Genomic DNA, 23273 nt, shown 5'->3' with positions numbered 1-23273 from the left:
AAATCTCATTGAACTCCAAGGGGCTTACTTCTGAGTAAAAATTCCTATGGTTATTATGTTCTATACCAAGGTCTTGCACATCTTGCTCAGTGTCCCTTCGATCTAGCAGCCATTAGTTCTAGCAGAACTCATGGTTAGCATTGGTTTTAGCAGTCACAGCGATGAAGTCATTGCTGATAACATGAAATCTATAGATTTTCATAAAGCTGTTGGCAAAAGCTTTATTCCTTTCATGATTTGAATACATCAAATGATTAAACTGTGCACCAAGGTACATCCACCATGGGAGTCCCTGGAGCAGCCCACTGTTCTTAATCATGAAAATGCTCTTTCCCCAAGGACAGCCTTTGTCTCTTGAGACAAACAGTACAAGATGTGGTTTAAGAGCACATCAGTGCAGGGATGGTGTGCTCCCATGGGTGGCAGGGAGGAGAACTAAACAACAGGTAAAATCCAGAATACTGTAAATCGGGGGGGAAACCAATCCTAAATATTGTACACATTCATAACTTCTTGGATTATTATTATTATGGAAATACAGTATATTTTGGAAACAATACAGATAGTATCAAAAGATAGTTTACTCAGCAAAAGTGAAATGCAGAGTGCTGGTTACTACCTATAATAAAGCCCTTAATGGCTTGGGTCCAGGCAGTTTAAGAGAGCGCCTCCTTTGGCATAAACCTGCTGCTTGTTCTTCTGGAGAGGTCCGGTTATGGTTGCCATCAGCTCGTCTGGTGGTGACCCAGGACTGGGCTTCCTCTGTGGCTGCCCCAGGGCTTTGGAATACGCTCCCTGCTGAAATAAGAGCATCTCCTTCTCTGTTTGTTTTCAGGAAGACCCTCAAGACTCCTGTTTTCACAGGGTTTTAATTAGAATTAATTTTAATAATTTTAAAAAACTTCTTTTAATAACTATTTTATTCTATTGTTTTATTGTGTCATGTGTTTTCATCTGTGACTTTAAATATTTTAAATTTTGTACACCACCTAGAGATGTACATATCAGGTGGTATAAAAATATGATTGATTAATTAAATAAAAGGTAGTTTACTCAGGACTACCTTGATATGTCATTAAACAAAGTTTTATTACAGTATTTCATTGCAGGTGATTTTTTGAGCATATATAATGAAGATTTCCTTGAATACAACACAGAAATATAATGATTTAGGAAATTATCTGAAAAAGCATAACTTGAAAAAAAAGATGGAACATGGATTGTTTACAATATTATCAGCACGGAACACACTTTCATAGGAAAAAATTCTAATTAAATACATATCAAGAGTCATATTCTTGAAACAAGGATAATTAACAACAACTTACTATTGTTATTACATCAATTAATCCACTGTATTTTCAGTTGGGATTCACATGTGCTAGAGCATACATAACATGGGAACAAGAGAATGTTAGAGATGACTAGCCTGATTCAGTCAGAACTTCATAGTATGTTATCCTTTTTGTCCAAGCTAAATTGCAGTACTATAGGATGACTCACAAGGTTGCGGATGTGGCAAGAATTTGTTGAGTTCTTCTCCTGGGAATGAAGCTGAGTCAGTTGAAGCTAATAAACTACAGATATGTTTATCCAGCCTTGTTTAAAAACAAACAGAACTCTATTTTGTGGCTTCAGAATACCAACTCTTGAAGTTCTTCCATACTATTCGACTGCTCAGATGTTTGGCTTCAGTGGACTCTCAACATGACTGGTTTCTTCCAGCCTAGTGATTAGCTTAGAACCAGGGCCACCCACTGAGAGAGTACCAAAGGAGCAGGGGTGGTTGCTCACTTCTGCTATCTCAATATCTTGGAGAGTAAAAGGGGGATACTGCCACTGTCTGCGCTTTCAGAGGAAGTAAAAAAAGGCAGCTGGTCAGCTTGACAGCTGGATTTGCTATCCCCTGCAATCCAGGGGACAATTCTGAGAGTCTTCTGTTCCCCATTGGCTACCCAAGACACAGATACAGTTGTAAAAGGGAGGAGGTAAAGAAGAATTGACAGACATTAAAAATGAAAACGAAAAAAAAAGATTCAAGGCTAGCTCTTGATAATGTAATGTGCAGATGTCATGCTGTTTAGTAAGCATAGAAGACAACATGGGTGGGGGGCATAATTCTCTTAGGGCAGGAAAAAGGTAGGGGTGGGCGGGCTGGCCCTGTTTAGAAACAACATTAGTTATTATACCAGATACTGCCTGGTTTTGAGGTTAATGTAATGTTCAAAGTATGGCTGTCAGTCTCTCAGACATTTCTCTCTCTTTTTCTCCTGATTTTTGCTATGCTAGTTAATTTTGTGTGGGCGGAGAAAGAATGAGAATGGCACATAAGTGCATGTGTGCACACACACACACACACAGTTTGCATGAGTTTAACTCTTCCTTTCCAATGTCCTAGGAGATGTTTCCACCATGCATACCACCTCACTGCCCCGGAGCCTTCAGGCCTGGACCTAGCAATCCTAGGTAGGCAGACGGAGGGGCCACCACAAACACCAAAGCCCTGACTTGCAGTCTGTTTTTCAAGCCACTGCAGCCTCCAGTTTCTCAAGCAAGTCATAGTTGTCATACTTGTTTCTAGCAATCCATCCCCAACATCGACCAAGATAGTAATTGGTTATTCATCTACCACTGTATTGAAGAGGTAGGAGTGTGACATATTTACCTAGAGGCATGATTCATCCAGAGCTGTGCAGTTCCCCCCACCCGAAGCATTTGAGGAGTCCCCCCTCCTCATGTTACTGCCTCTTCCCAACTTATTAACCCCTATCTTAGGAACATAGGAAGCTGCCTTATACCAAGGTAGGCTATTAGTCCATCTAGCTCAATATTGTCTCAATTGACTGGCAGCGGCTCTCCAAGGCTTCAAGCAGGAGTCTCCCCAGCCCTACCTGGAGATGCCAGAGAGTGAGCCTGGGACCTTCTGCATGCAAGCAGATGATCGGCCACTGAGTTGTGGCCCCGTCCCTTGAGGAGAATGTCTTACAGCACTTGCATCCAAATTCATCCCATCCCAATGCAAATCAAGGCAGACTCTGCTTAGCAAAGGGGACAATTCATGCTTGTTACCACAAGACTGAATGACTCACTCTCTTCAATCCCTAAAACATATTCCCTCCTGCCCGCCACCCGGGGGGGGCGGGATTAAGTGATGGAGTTTTCAAGCTTTCCTTCTGTCTGCACCATTGTTCTAAATGCTTATATTTGGCTGGATCATCATGCCCTAATCTAGTAATTCCTAAATTATGACTGAGATCTGTGGACTCTTATCCTTTCAGTGTTGCACAGAAGGGACAATGTCACAAGATGCAGCTTTTCTTATCATAGAGAGAAACTATGACAGCGTGGTGTAGTGGTTAGAGTGATGGACTAGGACCAGGGAGACCCGAGTTCAAATCCCCATTCAGCCATGATACTAGCTGGGTGACTCTGGGCCAGTCACTTCTCTCTCAGCCTAACCTACTTCACAGGGTTGTTGTGAAAGAGAAACTCAAGTACTGTATGTAGTACACCGCTCTGGGCTCCTTGGAGGAAGAGCGGGATAGAAATGTAATAATAATAATAATAATTTTTAAAAAGCAGCAGTGAAAAGACAGTTCCCTTTTATGCAGTGCTTGAAGGTGGAGGAACCCTCTTATTCTGTCCACTAAGACCACTATTTTTCCAGGTCAAGGGATGTTTTTTCCAGGCAAGCCTCTACAGTTCTATTCTGTTCCAAATCACAATTCTACTGATGGGTTCTTTCTACAAATAATTTGGGAGCCACTGATGTGAGATGTCAGCTTACTACTAATCAACTTGCTTCCTAAAAGAGTATTGAAACAGAAATGGACCAGGCCTAATTTAGGAGGCAAAGCTACAAATGCTGTTTCTGACTGCAGCAAAGCACTTCAATAATGTTGGATACAGATAGGATTTCCAACTAAATGCTCAGGTTTCTGCAAAATAATGGTCTTGTGGGTGGAGAGACTTTTGTCAATTCCATACATGATATGATCATCATGTTCCATGCCCTCCATGCATGTTCAAAGGTCTAGGTTACAGGCACAGAATAATCACCAGCCACTAACACCTCTGTGGCCCACGTTTCCATATTAGAGTATCCCCGATTCATTCACTGTGTCCTCATAGGGCTGGTAGAAATCTTTCAAGTTCCCCAGCTGCATCTGAATTCTGACACCGGCAGCAGCCAAGGTGCTCTGGGGGCTGTGTGTCAAGATGGTGGTTTTGCGGCTGCAAAGACTCCCGTTGGAGAACTGCCTCTTGAGGTTGGTGTGGAGGCTCCCACAGCAGGAGAAAAAGTGCAGGATATCATGGAGAAGATGCCCACTGAAGAACATATAAATCCAGGGGTTGCAGCAGCTGCTGAGGCTGGCCAGCAACATCGTGATGGTGAACATCACATTGCTGGACTCTGAAAAGAAGAAAAGTAATTTTTTCCCCAGATACACGTCAATAAAAGTATATCATGGACATTGCACACAATCAATGCACATGTACCAGTGAACCTGCCCTGGGCAATTATGACTTCTGGCATATGTATAAACAGTAAAATACACACACACTTTTTATTTTCTGTAAACCACCAGGAGACATTTCTTTTTTGGCAGGAGAGAAATGTAAATAAGTAAATTAATTAATTAATAAAATGATCAGCATGTGGGTTTGATGCTTTTTTCCTACAGAGAAATGCTTTCTGTGTTGGAAATACATCACACATGAGACTGAACTCCATGAATCACAGTGACTTAGATCAGTACTGATGGAGCCCATAAATGATATTTTGTCTTTGTGTCATATTCACCTGTCAGTGGTACTTCCTGATTGCCTTATCTGGTCAGTCTGTTCAACAGCCCTATTGCCACATTTTGCAATGATTTTAGAAGCATGAGTTTGGGTTAATCATCTATAGTCTGTACCTGTCCAGTGTCATGAACATTTCTGATATGCCTCACTAGGGCTGTCAGGATGCAACGAGAAGCCCCCCCTCCCTTTGAATCTTCTGCTGAATAATGAGATTAGAGAGCCACAGCTCCTCCTGCCCATTTCCCACCCAGTCCTTCCATCTGTCCCCGCTCCACAGTCAGCTACATAACACATGAAATCCTTCTGCTCATTAGTGCAATCAGCAGAGAAGGTGGATGTCACAGGACTAAAGCAGAAACAGGCAGGAGAAACCACAACTACCTCATCAACTGATTCAGCAGCAGTTTGAAAGCTACAGGACTCTCAGAGCTGCAATCTGGAAATCCCAGGCCTAACGCTGAACTAGAATTTTCAACACTGACCTCTTTGCATTTTCCTATAACCATGCAACATGCAGCTCATCTACACATCCCATCCCCTCCTACTGTCTTTTCTACAAGCACCACTAAAAGCAGGATTAAGTTAGATGGAAATAACAACAAATGCAGTTTATTTTCATTCTGCCAGAAAACCATATTAGACAACCTAGGAATATTGTTGAATTGTAAACTGCCCAAAGCCTTTGGGCATGAAATAAATAAATAAATAAATAAATAAATAAATAAATAAATAAATAAATCCATCCTGGTATACACAATATAAATGTCAAGAAGAACCTAGTTACCTTTAGATCCACATTAAATTAAATGCCATGCTAGAGACAAACCTGAGGTGAAGACAGGAGTCCAAGCCAAGCAAACTTGGAACCAGAATCAGTAGGCAAGTTAACAGAGGATTAACCCAGGGATTGAAGTAAAGCAGATATATCTGGAATTGCAGACACCTGATATTGAGGCAAAGCCTTTGTCCAACCAAAAAGCTTTTTTATATCCATCCTGTTAAGGAGGAATCCAATGGTCAGCCTGGCTGGGCAAGGCCATTCCCGGGCTTGAGAGCTCTGTACTCGGAAAGACTGTTGCAGCTCAGCTGTCTGCCCTGCAGGGCAACTGAATAAAGCTCTCAGCCTCAGCTCTTGGCCTCAAGCCAGGTTGATCTCAACATACAGAGGAAATGGGAGTGTGTCGGCAAACTCTATCCCCATGCCAGTATACTCTGTAGCCACATCACAGATGTGCCTGTGTACATTTGTCTTCAGAGACAAATGCTGTACTTGGACAAAGTTTCTCCCCCTTGTCTGGAATACTGGCTATTCCGAGTACTGTAAAGAGGAAAATCCTCCCCAGATACAGCATTCCAAGCAGACTGAATTCATTCCAGCAATCCCCAGGCAGCCAGCATTTCAGATCATGGGAGGAAACACCTCCTGTGTAGGGTACAGTGTTTACCTGTGCAGATAAGCAGTGTGCTCTGGGCAAGCCAGAGGCATAGCTATGGAGTGCAATGGCAGAGGGTGTGGAGCTAACAGGCATGCTCATGTTTCCCTGGACTCAGGTACAATAAGGACTGAACAGGGTTCTAGTCTGTGCTCAAGAGGGCTGGTTAGTTGATAATATTATCCCCTTTTGAACTGATTGACTCACAAGGGGCTCATAACTCACTGAATCCAGGGCCACCATTTCAGAGTCATTGGGTTATTCTTCCTCTATTAAATATCCTCAGTGGGCTGGTTTGAATCTGCAAATATTTACTTATTAATTGCTTTTATATACTTCCATTTGTCCATGGACCCCCCTCTCCCAAGGCAGTTTATAGCAATAATAAAGTGCTGTAACATCATGCAACAGAAATAAGCTACAGGTGGTTTCCATCTAATAGGGGAAAGGGGCTGAATGCCCTTGCCCTCATGGTGACCCCAAAGGGCAACTGCCTTTTGATGTCACCCACATTGGCCTGCACTTTTTGCCTTTGGGAAGAGACAACTTGCTTCAGAAGTGGCCTCACAGCATCAAAGATGTCAGTTAATTGAGGGGGTAGTACTTTCTCCTAAGCTACCTGGTGGTGCAGTGGGGAAGTGACTAGCAAGCCAGAGGTTGCTGGTTCGAATCCCAGACTATGGGAAACACCTATATCACACAGCAGCAATATAGGAAGATGCTGAAAGGCATCATCTCATGCTGTGTGGGAGATGGCAATGGTAAACCCCTCCTGTATTCTACCAAACAAAACCACAGGGCTCTGTGGTCGCCAGGAGTCGACACTGACTCGACAGCACACTTTACCTTTTACTCTCTCCTAGGCAATGCTATTTCCTGATGCTGTTTTCTTTCTGCTCCTGAGTTCTGTGTTATCTCCCTAGCTACAGTTCTGAAGGTACATGACAAGTCCTCAGAGTGGAGTTCTAAAATCACTGGGGGTGGGGGGTGTCTGCTGCTTTTCAGGACCAACCATCAGCCTCTGGGGTAACACCTCTTGTCCCACTGTTGGCCTCACAAGGCCAAAGATGTCAGTTTGTCAAATCAGTTATTCATTTGTTTGACTGACAAGCTTCTCAGAAAGGGAACTTAGGGGGCAGAGGAGACTTGTACATTTCCTATAACATCCTGTAGTGCAGGATGGGGGGAAAGGAAAGAAACAAGACTCTCTTAAGCTGCATGAGGGTCCTCTGTTATATTCACATGTTATGTCACACATATTTATAGGTGCCTGCACACAGGTACACATTTTTGTGTGGACCTTCATTCATTTTAAAGAGTCAACACGGAGACTGGAGCCCTCAAATGCAGCTTACAGATAGTGTGTACTGTTGGATACTTGTTGAATGTACTGTGCAAATAACTACATGCACAGACAGATCAGTTGTCATGTATACTATACAGAACTGAACGTGTGTTGAACAGAGCATGTGTGCAGGGGCGTATCTAGGGTAGGGCAGGCAGGGCACATGCCCTGGGCACCACTTGAAGGGGGCGCAAATTCTTAAAATTATTTCTTTTAAAATAAAATGGCCACCAAAAACAAAATGGCCACTGCACATGCTCAAATGGCCTCTGTGAGACCCTAGGCCATGCCAGGCCTTGCAGAGCCCATTTGAGCATGCACAGTGGCCATTTTGTTTTCAGTGGCCATTTTTTAAAAAACCACAATTATTTAAAAAAATGGCCACTGCACATGCTCAAATGGTCTCTGCAAGGCCCTAGAGGCCAGTAGTGGGAGGGGTAACCTTTTAAGACACCCCCCCATGGCCTATAGGAAGTGCCCTGAAGGGGCTACAGGTAAAAAATAATAATTTAATATAATATAAGTCACTGTACACATATTCAGTTTGGCACTATGTACAGAGAATCAGGGCTTGTGAATACTGAGCTGAAGCTTATGAGCTAGGATTGTATTCATTTGCTCTTACGTTGCTTCTTGTGATAAGTGAGTTAAATGTGGTGTCTTAATAATATGGCTATTAATGGTGACTTTGTCTTTGAATCAGTGTGAAATCCTAGTATTAAGGCCCACTGGGAGTTTCTTGCTCTCTTTCTCTCATTTTAACTGTCTTTCTGAAAGACTAGAATATATTCCAAGCAGTGACACAGTTTACTGTGCATATACTTTAATTATTTTCAGAGTATCTGGAAAAAGCCAAATTCTCCATTTGTTTTTAAAACTTACGTAATAGTGATGCTACAATGCATAGTAGAGAATTAGACAGGTACTTCTGTTTAGTTTTCCAAGTACACCTCCAGATAGTATTTGGGTATTTCATGAGCCCCAGCATACTGAAATTTGTAGTTTTCCAGCATTTTTTGGTCTGGTTAGATCCACTGCTAAATAGTTTTTGAAATTTTAAAAGATTAACGAGCTTGACTTATATTTTTCAGCTGATATTATAGTAAAGTTATGTGAAAGATGGGTGTCAGATGTTTGGACAGGGGTGCAATTTCACTGCTTGCCCTAGGTGCTATTTTCCCTAGATACGCCTCTGCATGTGTGTGGGAAAGGTCATACTCCACACGTATATATGACAAATAAGAACGTAAGAACATAAGAAGAGCCCTGCTGGATCAGGCCCAGGGCAGGGGCGTAGCAAGGTTGGATTGGGCCCAGAGACAAGATTTTAAAATGCTCCCCTCCCCCTGAAGCTCAGGTCATGAAGTAAAGAAATCTTAAATGAGGCTGAAAAGTGGTAACAAAAAGCATAGTTATGTGTGTGTGTGTGTGCACGCGCGCGTGTACCACAATAGAGCATCATAATTTTTTTTAAGGTTTTGTAAATTGTGGATGATGCAAGTCATTTAATGGTACTAGAGAAAGACATGCTGTTCTGGTAGCTTCAGGTCTTAACACCCACATCAGTTTTGGAGGATATGAATACAACTGAAGGAAGCCCAGGCAGGTGTGCAGCTAGGGGAGTCAGTCATGTGACTTGCCTCGGGGGGGGCCAAGGCAGAGGGCCCCCAGACAACTGTCTCCCCTTGCTCTATTATAGTTACGCCCCTGGCCCAAGGCCCATCTAGTCCAGCATCCTGTTTTACACAGTGGCCCACAAGATGCCGCTGGAAGCCTACAGGCAGGAGTTGAGGGCAACTTCCCGAAGTCGTCTTATTTCTAAACTAAATAGCCCCAGATGTTGTAGCCTTGCCTCATAAGAAAGGTGCTCTAGGCCCCTGATCATCTTGGTTGCCCTCTTCTGCACCTTTTCCAGTTCTACAATGTCCTTTTTTAGATGTGGTGACCAGAATTGTACGCAGTACTCCAGGTGTGGCTGAACCATAGTTTTGTATAAGGGCACTATAATATTAGCCATTTAATCTTCAATCCCCTTCCTAATGATCCCTAGCATGGAATTGGCCATTTTCACAGTTGCCGCACACTGAGTCAACACTTTCAACGAGCTGTCTACCACAACCCCAAGATCCCTCTCCTGGTCGGTCACTGACAGCTCAGATCCCATCAGCATATACTTGAAGCTGGGTTTCTTCGTCCCAATGTGCATCACTTTACACTTGTCAACACTGAACCACATTTGCCATTTTGTTGCCCACTCCCCCAATTTGGAGAGATCCTTTTGGAGCTCCTCGCAATCCGTTTTGGATTTCACTACCCGAAAGAGTTTGGTATCATCTGCAAATCTGGCCACCTCGCTACTTACCCCAACTTCTAGATCATTTATGAATAAGTTAAAAAGCACCAGTCCCAGTACAGATCCCTGGGGGACCCCACTTCTTACTTCCCTCCATTGTGAAAACTCTCCATTTATACCTACCCTCTGTTTCCTATCTTTCAACCAGTTAGCAATCCATACATGTATATACTGGTCCCCTTATCCCATGACTGCTAAGTTTCCTCAGGAGTCTTTAATGAGGAACTTTGTTGAAAGCTTTGTCGAAAATGACACACTGCTTGAAGCATACACCAGATAGCTTGGTCAGTTTTGGCTCTCACCACATGCACAGTTACAAGTATGCATTTGACAGCACATGATGTGGAAAATGGCTTCAATTTGTCTGTGCCTCAAGGAGGACTGGAACTTGTATCTTTGAGGGTCTAAATCTATGACTCTAGCCACTGGCTTCCTTTGGCTATCACCACCTTGATATCTGAGCTTCAGCTTAAATTCTTTAAGGTTATGACTAACGCCATCTCTGGGATACTAGATACTTAAAAAAAAAAGTTAGCTCTTTATAAATTTTGCTATTTTTAATTCAAATGTCAGTGTAAAGAATATTTCTCTAGATAATAAATTAATTATTTGATTGAAAGTGCTGTAAACAACTAAAAGATAGACAAAACACCATGTGATTTCTCTGTTTTATGTGACTGCATTTTATTCATATGATTGCATAATTCACATGTGATTGCATTTTATTTATGTAGAAGATATGGTTTTAGTAGGTGATTTTGTTATACTACTTCAAAACTATAATCTAGGCACATTTTAAAAAATCTTGTTTTCTAAGGCAAGTTAACCATAAAGGATAGAAAACAACTTCCCTGAGAATGTCTTTGCATATATATATATATATATAGTCATTTTCATTCTGCCTTTGTGAGAGCTAGGTGGAGGTGTAGAGCAATGCAATTGCTACTAGAATATTTTGGGTGTGTGGGTTTCTGAGAAAGAGCAGCTTAGCTGTTGCATATTACTCTGGTGGTACAAGAGATGCAGGTACGTGTTGGGAAAATCTCTTTTCTTGGCCAGTATGAGGCAGGGAGACATGGATTTATCTCCTTTTTATTGTGCAAAGCAAGAATTGGTGTGCATTTGCATGCGAAAGACAGAAGGTCACCAATACGGTTGTGTGATCTGTATTTAGTCTGCCTTCTTGATGGCTCACACATGTGATATGGAAGAGTGCTGGGGTATGAGAAGAAATATATACGGAGTCTACACAGAAGCCACTTAGAAGCCTGAGTGAGGTTCAGCGATTGCCCTGGCCACAAAAACCTTTACAGAAAACAAGGCGAGCCTCTTAAACTGTCTCTCTACCTCTCTGATTTACAATCACTCACCATCATCTGGTGCATTCTTGTCCCATACCGACCACATCTGCACACTGAAGAAGGGTGCCCAGCAGGCAATGTAGGCCAACACTATGACAAAGGTCATCTTCACTGTGCGGATCTTTGCACGTGAAATGGTGCGCACACTGCTTACCCGGGAGCCAGAATGGCCCTCTGCTCCCTTCTGAGCTGTGGCTGCATGGGAAGCAGCAGCAGCACAGGGACCACAACTCTGAGTCTTTCCTCGAAGATTCTTGCAGATCTTGTGGCAGATGAGACTGTAGCAAACTGTGAGGATGGCCACAGGCAGCACAAAGACACACAAGGTCATCCATGTGATGTAGGCTTTGGCCCCCCAAGGGTACTTGAATTCTGCCCAACAATCCAGCACACCTGAGCCTTGACGCACTTCCCTCACGGAGAAGATGAAGAGCTGTGGCAGGCTGAGCAAGCAGCTGAGCAACCAAGTGACGCCAATCATCAGGTAAGCCTGGCAGCTGGGCTGCTGTAGGGTGCGCAGCGGGTAGCACACTGCCATGTAGCGATCCAGAGTCATGGCAATGAGCATGTAGGTGGAGGCAAACATGCTCAGCACCTGCAGATACTTGACAGCCCGGCAAAGTGGATCAGGCCCCTGGAAACGATAGGTCACCTCCCAAATCATCTGGGGGAGCACCTGGAAGAGTGCCACCCCAAGGTCAGTCAGGCCCAGGTGCAAGATGAAAAGGTGCATGCGGCTCATCTTCTTCCTCAACCGGTACATGGCCACAAGGACACCCAAGTTCCCCACCATGGTGACCACCAGGATAGCACCCAGGACCCCAATCTCTGCCTTGGCAAGCTCTTCATCTCGAGTTTGGAGGACAGTCTTGTTGGAGTCTCCATCTTCTGTCTTGAATGTCTGGGCATTGTCCAGCACAGAGTCATCCACCAGGATGTGGAGGTAGGTGCTATTTCTCTCCATTGACTGCTTTGGTGATGACCCAAAAGTAGATATTGTAATATGGCACAGAGGCTCTAGATGGCCAGCAGTTTGCTTTCAGGTCAGATTATTAGAATGCTGGATCTGGAGAAATCTGATGCTTTACCCATCCTTCTTTAACTGTTCACCTCCTCCCCCCCCACCCCCATTATTTCTCTTTATCCTTAGATATTCAGATTCAGCAAACGATGTAATAAATTCTCAGTCCCCGTTTCCAATTTGCCTGGAAATACACAGATCTTCTTTTGTAAACATGCAATACACCATATATTATCACTTTTCACTTCTCCTCTCTTCTGCACTCCTTTTTCCTTTGGGGTTAAACTACATCTTGGAATTATGCAATCTCTCTTCTTATGTCCTGCCACCTCCCATTTGCTAGCTCCTTAGTCTCTCAGGAGCACCTTAAAACCCTTCTTTCTTCTATGAACCGATCAATTCTGTTGGAATTATTATAAATTTTAATGCTTCTGATAGATGTATCAGTAAACACAAACAAATCCTACAAATGCAGCAGTTAGGTAGAGATTTTATCTTAAAAAGTAAACTGAATGAAAATATTTTAAAAGCAAACCTAAAGCCTGAAGAGCTGAATCTTTCTTTGAGTTCCAGCGATAGGTGTGAATCTGAATGCAGCTGATTCCCCAGGCTGTGTGAACTCTGTCGGCTTGGATCTGGGTTTTATAGAGTGGGAGCTGCCCTCTGTGGTTGGTCCCTGCTGTCTGGCACCATTGTCTCCACTGCTGCTGAGCTGAGTCTGAAGAGTCTCCTGCTTATACAACCACAACACACATGCACAGCACACGGACACACACACACACACAGGTAGGAGTTTCTCTTTCTCCCTTGCTTTTTTCTACAGCTATGTAATATATGCATAAAAATAAAAACCAAACCTTGCATCTATTACCCTACCTGAATATCTTCATCTCTTTAGAACGAAATAGCAAAGAGAAGTTTTGAACGCTTTCTAGTTGTGCTCTAACAGGAGTGTGGAATTGACAATATTCTAATCTTAATATTCTTTTTAAATATTCTACCCACCATGGCCTTTAATGACCTCATGTCCAGAAAAGTTCTCTTTACCAATCCTATCTCTTTTTTCACAAAGGCTTGAGACTTGAGTAGCATAATTAGAATAGAATAGAATAGAATAGAATATCCCCATTTTTTCAGAGGAAGCTAGTCATTGAAAATTTGTCTTATTTAGAATGCACAGGTCTATTTCAGTAAAATGCTGTTTACCCTTCTCTCCAGTACCAAAAGCTGATGAGTACAAATCCACAAAATTTGAGCAATGCACTATTTTGTAATCATCAGGGTTATATATATAACACAATCAAATTATGTGTGCTTGTTTAGAAATTCTGAAAAAGCTCATCATGTCAATTTCCCAAGCTCAATGACTTTTAAACAAATGTAATTGATGCTTTCTGGGCAAATGGTTGCTCTCTAGCAGCAAACCATTAGAGATTTCATGGGATGTGCATCTGAGATTTCATGTAAAAAGCTCTGTCAACAAAACTTGAACAGAATGGTTACTACAACATGTGAGAAAGGTGCATTACTAGTTCTAACAACTAATAATGTGTGGCTCTTCTTGATCCTTTCCCAAAGAGCCCTCTGCTGTAACATGCCAGTGATGGGTTGTCCCTATTATCACATGGGTGTATTTTTGCCATAAGGTTTGTAATGGGATCCAAGGATAATTTGGATAATTCCAAAGGATTATAATTTTGTTGATTTGTGGTATTTCCCCCCTTTCATTTCCAATTGTTCAACTGATTTTCAAATTGTTCCATGGAGAGGAGAGCTGGTCTTGTGGTAGCAAGCATGACTTGTCCCCATAGCTAAGCAGGGTCTGCCCTGGTTGCATATGAATGGGAGACTTGATGTGTGAGCACTGCAAGATCTTCCCCTCAAGGGATGGAGCCGCTCTGGGAAGAGCAGAAGGTTTCAAGTTCCCTCCCTGGCTTCTCCAAGATAGAGCTGAGAGAGATTCCATCCTGCAATCTTGGAGAAGCCGCTGCCAGTCTGGGTAGACAATACTGAGCTAGATGGACCAATGGTCTGACTCAGTATATGGCAGTTTCCTATGTTCCTATGATTTATTGCTATCAGTGGTGATTCTCTTTGTTTATCAGGGGAAGAGCCCTTTGGGGACAGGGAGCCATTTCTTTCTTTTATTTATTTATTTCTATGAAAACCGTTTTGGGATCCAGGTCATGCAAATGACCAATGCACATGCACAGAGTTTAAAAAATGGCCTCCATGAACATGCAGAGGCCCAAACTGGGTGTGAACCAGCCCTGGAGACTGAGGGGGGGGGGGTGGGGAATGCTGGCAGGGGTCAGGGGAGCTGCTGTTCCCCCCACCCGCCCACATGGCTGCCACAGTCACCACCAGCACCCTTAGTGAGTACTTTTCCTTAATTTTTGGTAATGTTAAAAACCTTGACAAGAAGCCTGCCCCCCACCGCCACTTTACCAGTAACCTTACCTTTACCTTACCTACCTTTGCTGGTAGGACTCCTAACCAGGCCCAGACCAGTTCGAATTCAAACTGAACTGAGTCCCAGTCTGGAGGGGGGCGGACACCAAACCAGTCCGGCACAGTTTAAATCTGCTTCATAAAAAATTTGAGAACTGGTTTTGAGCCCACTCCTATTTACAACGGTACTCCCACCATTCCCAATAGGAATAGCATCACAATTGCGATGAGGCACTGCTTAGTAGGCATGGAGCAGCCCCATCTTCAAAAACAGCACAGGACAGCTGTAGAGCACATTGCAGCAGTGTAGGCACCTCTCTTTTAGACGGACAGCTCTCTATGTAGTCTGTCAGCCAGTGTTCTAAAAGTGAGGGAAAATTAGAATTAAAAATAAACTTACTATGCATGAAAGTACTCCATAAATTAGCAGTAATATTATCTACTAAATGTGAGCAGTGCTGATACCATATTTCATTAAATAAAAGCCAATTGCAATGCAGTCATCTAGAAGGCTGATCTACAGAAAAACCAGGTACTCTTTAGGTGTTCAGCTGACATACAGATACTTCATGGACTCAGTCAGCAAACTTACAGGAGTGGACTTAAAGGGAGGCTTTGAGGTGGTCAACATGGGTCATGGATGAATAATAAGGGCTATAAAAGGGAGAAATGCCAGACTGAAGAATGACTTTTTCCAGGGAGAAGTTCCAGTGCTAGTCAGGCTAATTCAGCCTTGTTTACGGCCCCATGGTTCTCAGACTGCTCAGTAAAGGATATCAGGGATCCCTTTTTGGCATTTGTCAGCCACATCTGATTAACCAGAAAAAAATATATCTAGTGAGGTATATGTTTCCCTCTTTTCCCTCCAAAAGGTGTTTGCTAGATAATCCACTTTTGTTTACTCATAGAAAACTCAGTAACCTGCCTCTCAATCTCTAATCCATGCGTTAGGCATGTTTTCAAAATATTGTACAATACAGGGAACCCATCTAACAGCACAAACCCAAATATCCCCAGACTGACTCCAGAAAGTGAATTCCATCTGCCCTCTTTGCTCTCAGCCTCACTGGGCTGAGAAGCTCCTGGGAAGCAACCGCATAACTCCTCTTCCTTTCCAATGTGTGTCAAGAGGAGAGGAAACGGAGACTGCTGCATGTCCAGTAGGGCTTTGTGGTGAGCAGTGGGCAAGAGGGATTGCCTGAATTTATCCTTTAAAAAAAAATAGCCGAAGTTCTGCTGAAAATAGTTGCCATTGCAAGAAATGGTACTTGATCAATCACCCGCTATCTCTGCCCTTTAAAGATTTGACTCTGATGCATCTGCATAATACAATTCATAAGTGTTCATTCATTTCACTGTGGTAATACATTATTAGACAACTAATTCTCAGAGCCTGGAATCTTTAATAAAGCATGAAGCATATCTCATTTAAAAAAAAAAAACATTTTTGTTTTTAAAACTACACATTTGTATTCTGCTCATAAGTGCAGCAAAATGAATGATTTGGATCTGATACTTAATTTCAATTTGAATGGCTGATTCATTTTCCATCGACAGTAATGTAAGAACTAATACATTTGAATTACTTCATCCAGTTTCATATCTCTGGTGCTTAGAAAAAATTTGAAATATTTTGTTCATATATACTATGTCCACATATTCTGACAGGAAGCTATTTATCCTACAGCCTATCCAGATGGTAATTTATTCCAACTTCAGTATAAATGTTGATAGAAGAGATAAGGATGTGCCCAGATGACATTAAAGGACATTGTGCAATTTTCAGCACCATCTGTGAAAAGCTCTTTTCCATACTACTTTTAAAAGTAGTATTGGAAAGAATCTCCCACTGGAATCTGTGTTAAAGGTGGAATCAATTAGCATGTAGACACTGTAGACCCCACTGTACGTAAGGCCAGGGTTGTGCCAATCAATCTATCTTCCATCACAAACAATACAAGCCACAGCTGTTTAACATCTTGGCTGCTCACTGAGGCCTTTCTCCTTTGAGACTGTAGGGCATATTAGGCTGGAGAGGACTGGAAATTTTTGCAGAGAACAAGGGGCATGACAGCCAGTATGGAATATGAATGAAGAGCTTCACATTACCTCAAGCTGCAGGTTGCATCTCAAATGGTTGTCTGGGATGTGATACTCTATGATCACCAAGATCAGATATAGAGAACTGCATTATGTCACTGAAGCAGCCTGGTGCTCATGCCACTTGCAGCATTCATGCTGTAGGCTGGTCACCCATGAAGTATGATTAAGTTTACCCTGGAGTGGTAAGCCAGTGCCTAGGCTATACCACTTTACCCTGAAGTAGGGATGTGCAGTGTGCCTCCCTGCCGCCCCTTCCTCCTCTTTGGACAGAAGTGGCCGGAAGTATCAGGTGCACGTGATACGTCTGATGTGCATGCGCGCAATCATGATGTGCAAACAATGTGTACTTCCAGCCGAAGAGGAGGAAGGAGCAGCAGGGAGGTACACTGCTGCCCCGAAGGCTTTTACCAAAACCGAGCACCGGCAGGGGGAAAGCGGGGGGATGGGCAAGTGCACCCTCCCCCGCCCTTAAAGCGAGACACACCCCTGCCTTCGAACCTCGAACCCATCCAGTGTTCGAACCTTTTACAGGCCTCCGAACAGGTTCATCATGTACATCCCTACCCTGAAGGTGAGGGCTCACATGACTAACCTCTTCACTGTACAACAAATCCCTTGAGGCGGCAGGGGGAGAAAGAAAATGAATGAATGAATGAATGAATGAATGAATGAATGAATGAACAGACTGAGTGTCAAGGAGTAGGGCCTTAGCCTTGCTTCATCCTAATATATTAGGATTTTTTTTTAGTGTGTGTGCTTTTAAATGAAGGAACATTCAACTATGTGAGTCCCTACCTTCAGTCTGGAGTGGTACAGCCCACACACAGCCCACAGCTCAGTGAAAAAAACTAGGCTTTGGTCAACCATTGTCCTGTAGAAGAGAAAAGCTCTGTCCTGTCATTAAAGCTACTAGAATCATCAACAACAATGACAAATGATGAAGTTTGGTGTATAATTATATTCAATTACAGTAATCTCACCGGCTGTTCTTAGAGTCTTACTACAATTACTTGTTTCTATTTAATTAGAGTTATCACCAGGGGCGTAGCTATAATTGAGCGAAATGGTTCAAAGAACACGGGCCCCCAGCTCCTGAGGGCCCTCCAGATCCATCCCTTCTTATTTTCTCCATTATCTCCCTCACTCTGGGGGGCCGCCAGAGAGAGGGATGACCACGGGCCCCCACTCCCCTAGCTACGCCCCTGGTTATCACATTATTCTTTTCCATTGAATTAAACTATCCCATTATTTAGTTTTTCAACAGTGAATCTGGCTTTTAGATGCAGGTTGGTCACAATCATCCTTTACTGTTTTTCCTCTCAAGTCTGCCCAGTCCTGGCACCAGGCCAGCTAAAGTGCAGAAGCATGCAGTAACCTAAGAGGATCCGTGGGTAGCAAAAAAAACAAAAACAAAAAACCCACACACAAAGCAAGCAAGCAAACAAACAAACAAAAAAGGAGTAGCATACAGAACGATCAAAGTGCATTTCAGTAGGGGGACTTTGTCTGACAGATTTAGATTTCTGAAGGAAAATCTAAACCTAGGACAGCTAAGCTGGGCTTGGCTGCTCAAGGGAACTTCCAGGAGACGCGTGGCTTCTGGCAATGCCTTGGCGGCAAACCCAGCTCAGAAGCTGAGCTCTTAAACAAGGTTAAGGGAGCAAATACTCCCTGAACCCCATTTATTTGATAGCATCTCAGCACCGGCTGCTTTCAGCTGGCACTGAAACATTGACGGGCAACTGCCCGTCGCTGGTGGGATCCCACATTAGACGTCCTGGCCCCCACACCTGGAGTGGCTCTGTCTTCGTTCCCATAACATTCTTGCAGCATTACACTGGGTTCTCGTAGAATTATTATACCGGTGGCAGGATTCGTATGGCATGAGTCATGACTAAGCTCCATTGAAATCAATGAAACATGGCTACTTTAAATCCTATTAATTTAAGTGGGACTTAATCATGACTCACTTAATCTGGATCCTGCCTAGGATTTTTTAAAATTTAGAATTTTATTTATATTATTCATTTACATTTATATTCTGCTCTTTCTACAAGGTGCCAAGAACAGTGTACATGATTATGTTTGTCCTCACAACAACCCTGTGAGGTAGGTTAGGCTGAAAGATATGCAACTGGCCCAGAGTCACCCAATGAGTTTCATGGCTGAATGGAGATTTGAACTCAGATCGCTCTGGTCCTAGTCCAACACTAACCACTACACCACACTTAATTCTTGAATAAATGACACTTTCTGACCGCATTAAGCATCTACCCTCACAAACTCAGAGTCTATCCAAAAACTGACATTTGTCGCATTCTATCGGGGTTTGGAGAAGTATTTATTGGCATGTAGTAATTAAATAATTCCAGTGACTAAGTGAACTATGCTTACCCTCCTCACCTTCTCCCAGAGGCAATATTGACCTAGTGCCATGATTCACTACCCCATTAACAAGCCATTATTCTGTTGATACAACCAAGTCTGTTTGCATGGTGGGCAATTTGTTTCCCTGTTTTCTTTCCATCTGCCACTTGCAAGTGCTGTTTGTTTGTATTACTTACAAAGCATCGTGTGACATGTCTGGGTGAAGATAAATATAATGAAATCAGCCAGAGTCCCAAGGGTGCTCTCAGATTGATCTTTTCATTTATCAGCCAGCTGTATACTATCTGTTATAGCTCCAGGAAGGCATTAGGACTGAATGATGCTGGTTCAGCTATAGCTCTTAACTCTCAACCTCCCTGAAGGCTTCAACTGTTTTTAGTGTGGGACCCAATTAAATCAGGGGTTGTAATTAGTTGGAAAAGGGCTCATTTGTTGAGCCCAATGTAAACTCATTTTGCACAATGTGGAATGATCAGAGCAGACAAAACAGTTTGAACTTCTCATCTACGGCAGGTATTTTCACCTTTTGTGACAAAGTACTGTCATACTGTGAGATATGATTTTTGTTTTCCTAGAGTGATTTCTTTTAGAGGTTGCCTTTGTGTGTGTGCATATGCATGCACATGCTTATCCTCCAGCTATTATATGCTATTACCCACCAACAGTGACCTTCTGCTATCTACATAGGACAAAAGGCTAGTCTCTATGCAAAATAATAAATCTGACATCACAAATGGCAACATTCAGATACCACTGAGGGAACATGTCAGCCTTCTAGGATGCCCTATTGCTGACCTGAAAGTAGCCATCTTTTCAACAGAGGAACTTCACAAGGACACCCAAGCATGAAATGTGAAATTCATGTGAATTTGAAATATTGTACATCATCATTATTTTACTTTTAGAAATCCAATAATGTGAAACAAACTCCCACCTCCCAAAATGCACTTTGATCCTTGTGTGCCCCTCCCAATATTTTTTCTGCCAGTATGTCTGATCTGTCATGCCTCATTCACACATACAGGTCACGACAATGCTGGATTAATCAGAGGCCAGCTCACATATGCATCATCTTGCATGTGTATATGAAGCACCATAGGTCAGTCATCACACTTTTGGATCCACGCAAAAAAGGTTGTGTGCAGAACTGGTTTCTGTGGTTCAGAATTCAAGACTTCATAGACCACTGGGGCAGCATGTGTCCTGGCAAGTCGGCTGAGGACTGGAGTGGTGGAGCAGCTCAGCAACACCTTGAGTCAATCGGCAGAGAATCTTTTGTGCTGCCCATGCAAGACCCCTGCTAACTGGGCAAAGAAGCACCTTTTAACGGGGTGATTCTCTTTATTTAGGAGGAGAGTAACTGGCCCTATCAACCCCCAGCACAGAACCTCCAGTGACTGTTGCTGGTGTCTCTTATGTTTCCTTTGGATTGTGAGCCCTTTGGGGACAGGGATCCATCTTATTTATTTGTTGTTTCTCTGTGTAAACAGCCCTGAGCCATTTTTGGTATAGAAATTGAATAAATAAATAAATAAATAATAATAATAATAATAATAATTGATAAGACCCAGGAAAACAGTAAGTGTCCGTTATGTAAGGAAGCGAATGAGACGGTTGAGCACCTTGTGTGTTGTCGTTAGAAAATCGTGCAGACTGATTATAAGAAAAGACACAATAAAGTTGCTGTGATGATCCACTCGAACCTTTATAAGAATTACAAATTGCCAGCAAGCAAGAATTGGTGGACTCATCCAATTGAGAAGGTCACGAAAATGAGGAGGCAAAAATCCTTTGGGATGTTCGAATACAAACAGTATTATGTATTTAGTGCATAATACGCTGGATCTCACTATGATGCTATCTTTATTTTTTCTTTAGTTATCCTAGACCCTTGGAAAGGGCCCGATAATTAAAGTACCAAATCCAGTCTGGTAGACTGTGTGTAAATATCATCATCATCATCATCATCATATGTGACCCAAGTATGAAGGGCAACGCTGTCACCCCTGATGAGCTGCTCAGGTGGAGGGACCTCCTGGTTCAAGAGGTTAGGTAGGCCAAAGAGTGGAGGCTGGGTTGGAACCAGGAGGAGGGTGCTGGAGTGCCTATTTCTGTGCACTCCACCCCCAGCAGCAGCAACACCACCATTTTGCAGGCCAGCAGGTCCCTGGTATCACCAATGCAACTGGCAGTTCTGCTTGGGCGTTCCACCCTGTAGTTTACACGGGGGTGCCTTGGTGCCTTGCCAGGGGTATGGGAAGAGCCAAATGAATCCTGTGGCACTGCGGAGCAGTCTGTTCTGCAGTACCTGCAGGAACCAGTGGTGGCAGACCCAAAGGAAGAGCTGATCCATTTTGGGGCAATGCGTTGCCAGGTCTGGCTGGACTTGTCAGCAGTTGTCCAGATTGTGCCTCTCCTGCTTGCCACACTTGGGCTGTTGTGGGGAGCACCGTAACAGCAGGAAGTTGCATGGTGCAGTGGCACATGAGTAAGGGCCTGCTCTATTCACTCTTAAAGGTGCCGCTCACCACCCCTCCTGGTGCCACCTTCAAACCACCAAACTGGCCAAGTGGCACAAACTGGTTTGCAGAACCACGAACCTGTTGTATTCGAACCTGTGCACGGACCAAGGTCTGTGCACATCCCTAATCATGAGAACGCCCCCTATGTTGTTGGGTTTTTGATGAAAATTCATCTGTAAGCCATTGATTACATGATAAGTTATGAGATACATGCATGTCTGAATCACCCATATGTACTGAATGTAAATGTATAAAGTAACCCTGCCCCTTCGTGTGTAATTGTCTGCTCTGCTCAATTCAATTCCTCCAACACAATGGGAAAAGGATGAGCTTCACCTGTATTGTGGAGAGAGGACCAACATGATTTATTGAAGGTTGACTGTTGAAAAACAAAAACAACTGAAAGGCTGTGTGGCAGGTTTGGAACTAGGTGATAAAAAAGCAGTGGAAGAAATGTCCTCAAGGAGCATAAAGCATTCCTGATTTATGGTGGTGTACCTTAAGCCAGTCTTTTTGATAACCAATAATTAGAGTTTGCACATGTTTCCATGGGCATAAGGGCAAAAAAGAAAAAGAAGTAATGTTTACTTGGGTTATATAACTCTAATGCTAGATTTAATGATTCTCTTTTACTTTACTCTGCACTTGGGATCCTACTGGAGCCATTAACAACATACATCTGTATGTGAGACTGCTGGGAAACTAATTAAATAGATAGTGGGGTTGTACAGGGTACCTTCCTAATACAGTATGTTTGTTTGTAGGAACTCCACAAAACAGCTCTGCTTTCCTGTTTGATACAGGCATTGGGATTATAAGTATGGTATAGGCAGGCACAACCAAAGAGTATTTACAGGGCACCACTTTTAAAATATATAACTGCAAACTGCTGAAGATAGTATTCTCCTGCTTCTACCCTGCCCATGCTGCTTCCCCTCCTTCTTTCCAAAATTAATGAGGGTCATTGAAAGAAGGGAATCTGAGAATGCATGAAAAGGTGCCTCCAGTATTAGCTAGAGGTCACAAAATCAAGGACTAAACACATCAGTAACTTGCTGAAAGCCGCCAACTGATGCAAGGCAGAAGTGTGGTCCAAGCCCCAAAACATCAAATGGCTCATTTGACCCCGTATTTATTGCTGCAGCATGGCATACATTCTGTTTCACAGAAGGGATCTTCTAAGAAGGCGATTCCCACCCAGATCAACCCCAAATCAATGAATCTGCCATTGCTATTCCCCAGTTAACCACCAACATTTCCCTTCTATTCCCCACCACCACCACCACCACCACCACCACCAGAAAGGAAAATCTCTATTTTCCTTTCCTTCTGACAAATCCTCTCTTCTGCCCACCTCACCTAAAGTGGGTTTCAGGCCAAAAAGAAGTTGTGTCCGTGAAGAGCCATTGCTTTCCAGTCAGCAGCCCAACCACCAACCAGTGCCCAGAAAGCCACACTGCCTTAGACTACTTCCACAAGCCCTTCTCCAC

The 23273-nt window shown here is 43.1% G+C and overlaps 1 protein-coding gene across 1 annotated transcript; it reads right to left on the bottom strand.

Annotated features, from left to right (window-relative positions):
- Positions 1-1083: 1083 nt before the first annotated feature.
- Positions 1084-13306, bottom strand: AVPR1B (arginine vasopressin receptor 1B). The gene is made up of 3 exons (XM_053247851.1): positions 12855-13306; positions 11308-12268; positions 1084-4414 (listed from the first exon to the last, which is right to left on the bottom strand). The coding sequence occupies exons 2-3, from the start codon at positions 12260-12262 to the stop codon at positions 4095-4097; spliced, it is 1275 nt and encodes a 424-aa protein (XP_053103826.1). The 5' UTR covers positions 12263-12268; positions 12855-13306; the 3' UTR covers positions 1084-4094.
- Between the last annotated feature and the right edge of the window lie 9967 nt (positions 13307-23273).

Source organism: Hemicordylus capensis, chromosome 4 (genome assembly GCF_027244095.1).
Source record: "Hemicordylus capensis ecotype Gifberg chromosome 4, rHemCap1.1.pri, whole genome shotgun sequence".
Taxonomy (NCBI): domain Eukaryota; kingdom Metazoa; phylum Chordata; class Lepidosauria; order Squamata; family Cordylidae; genus Hemicordylus; species Hemicordylus capensis.
This window is presented reverse-complemented; position numbering and strand designations above follow the sequence as displayed.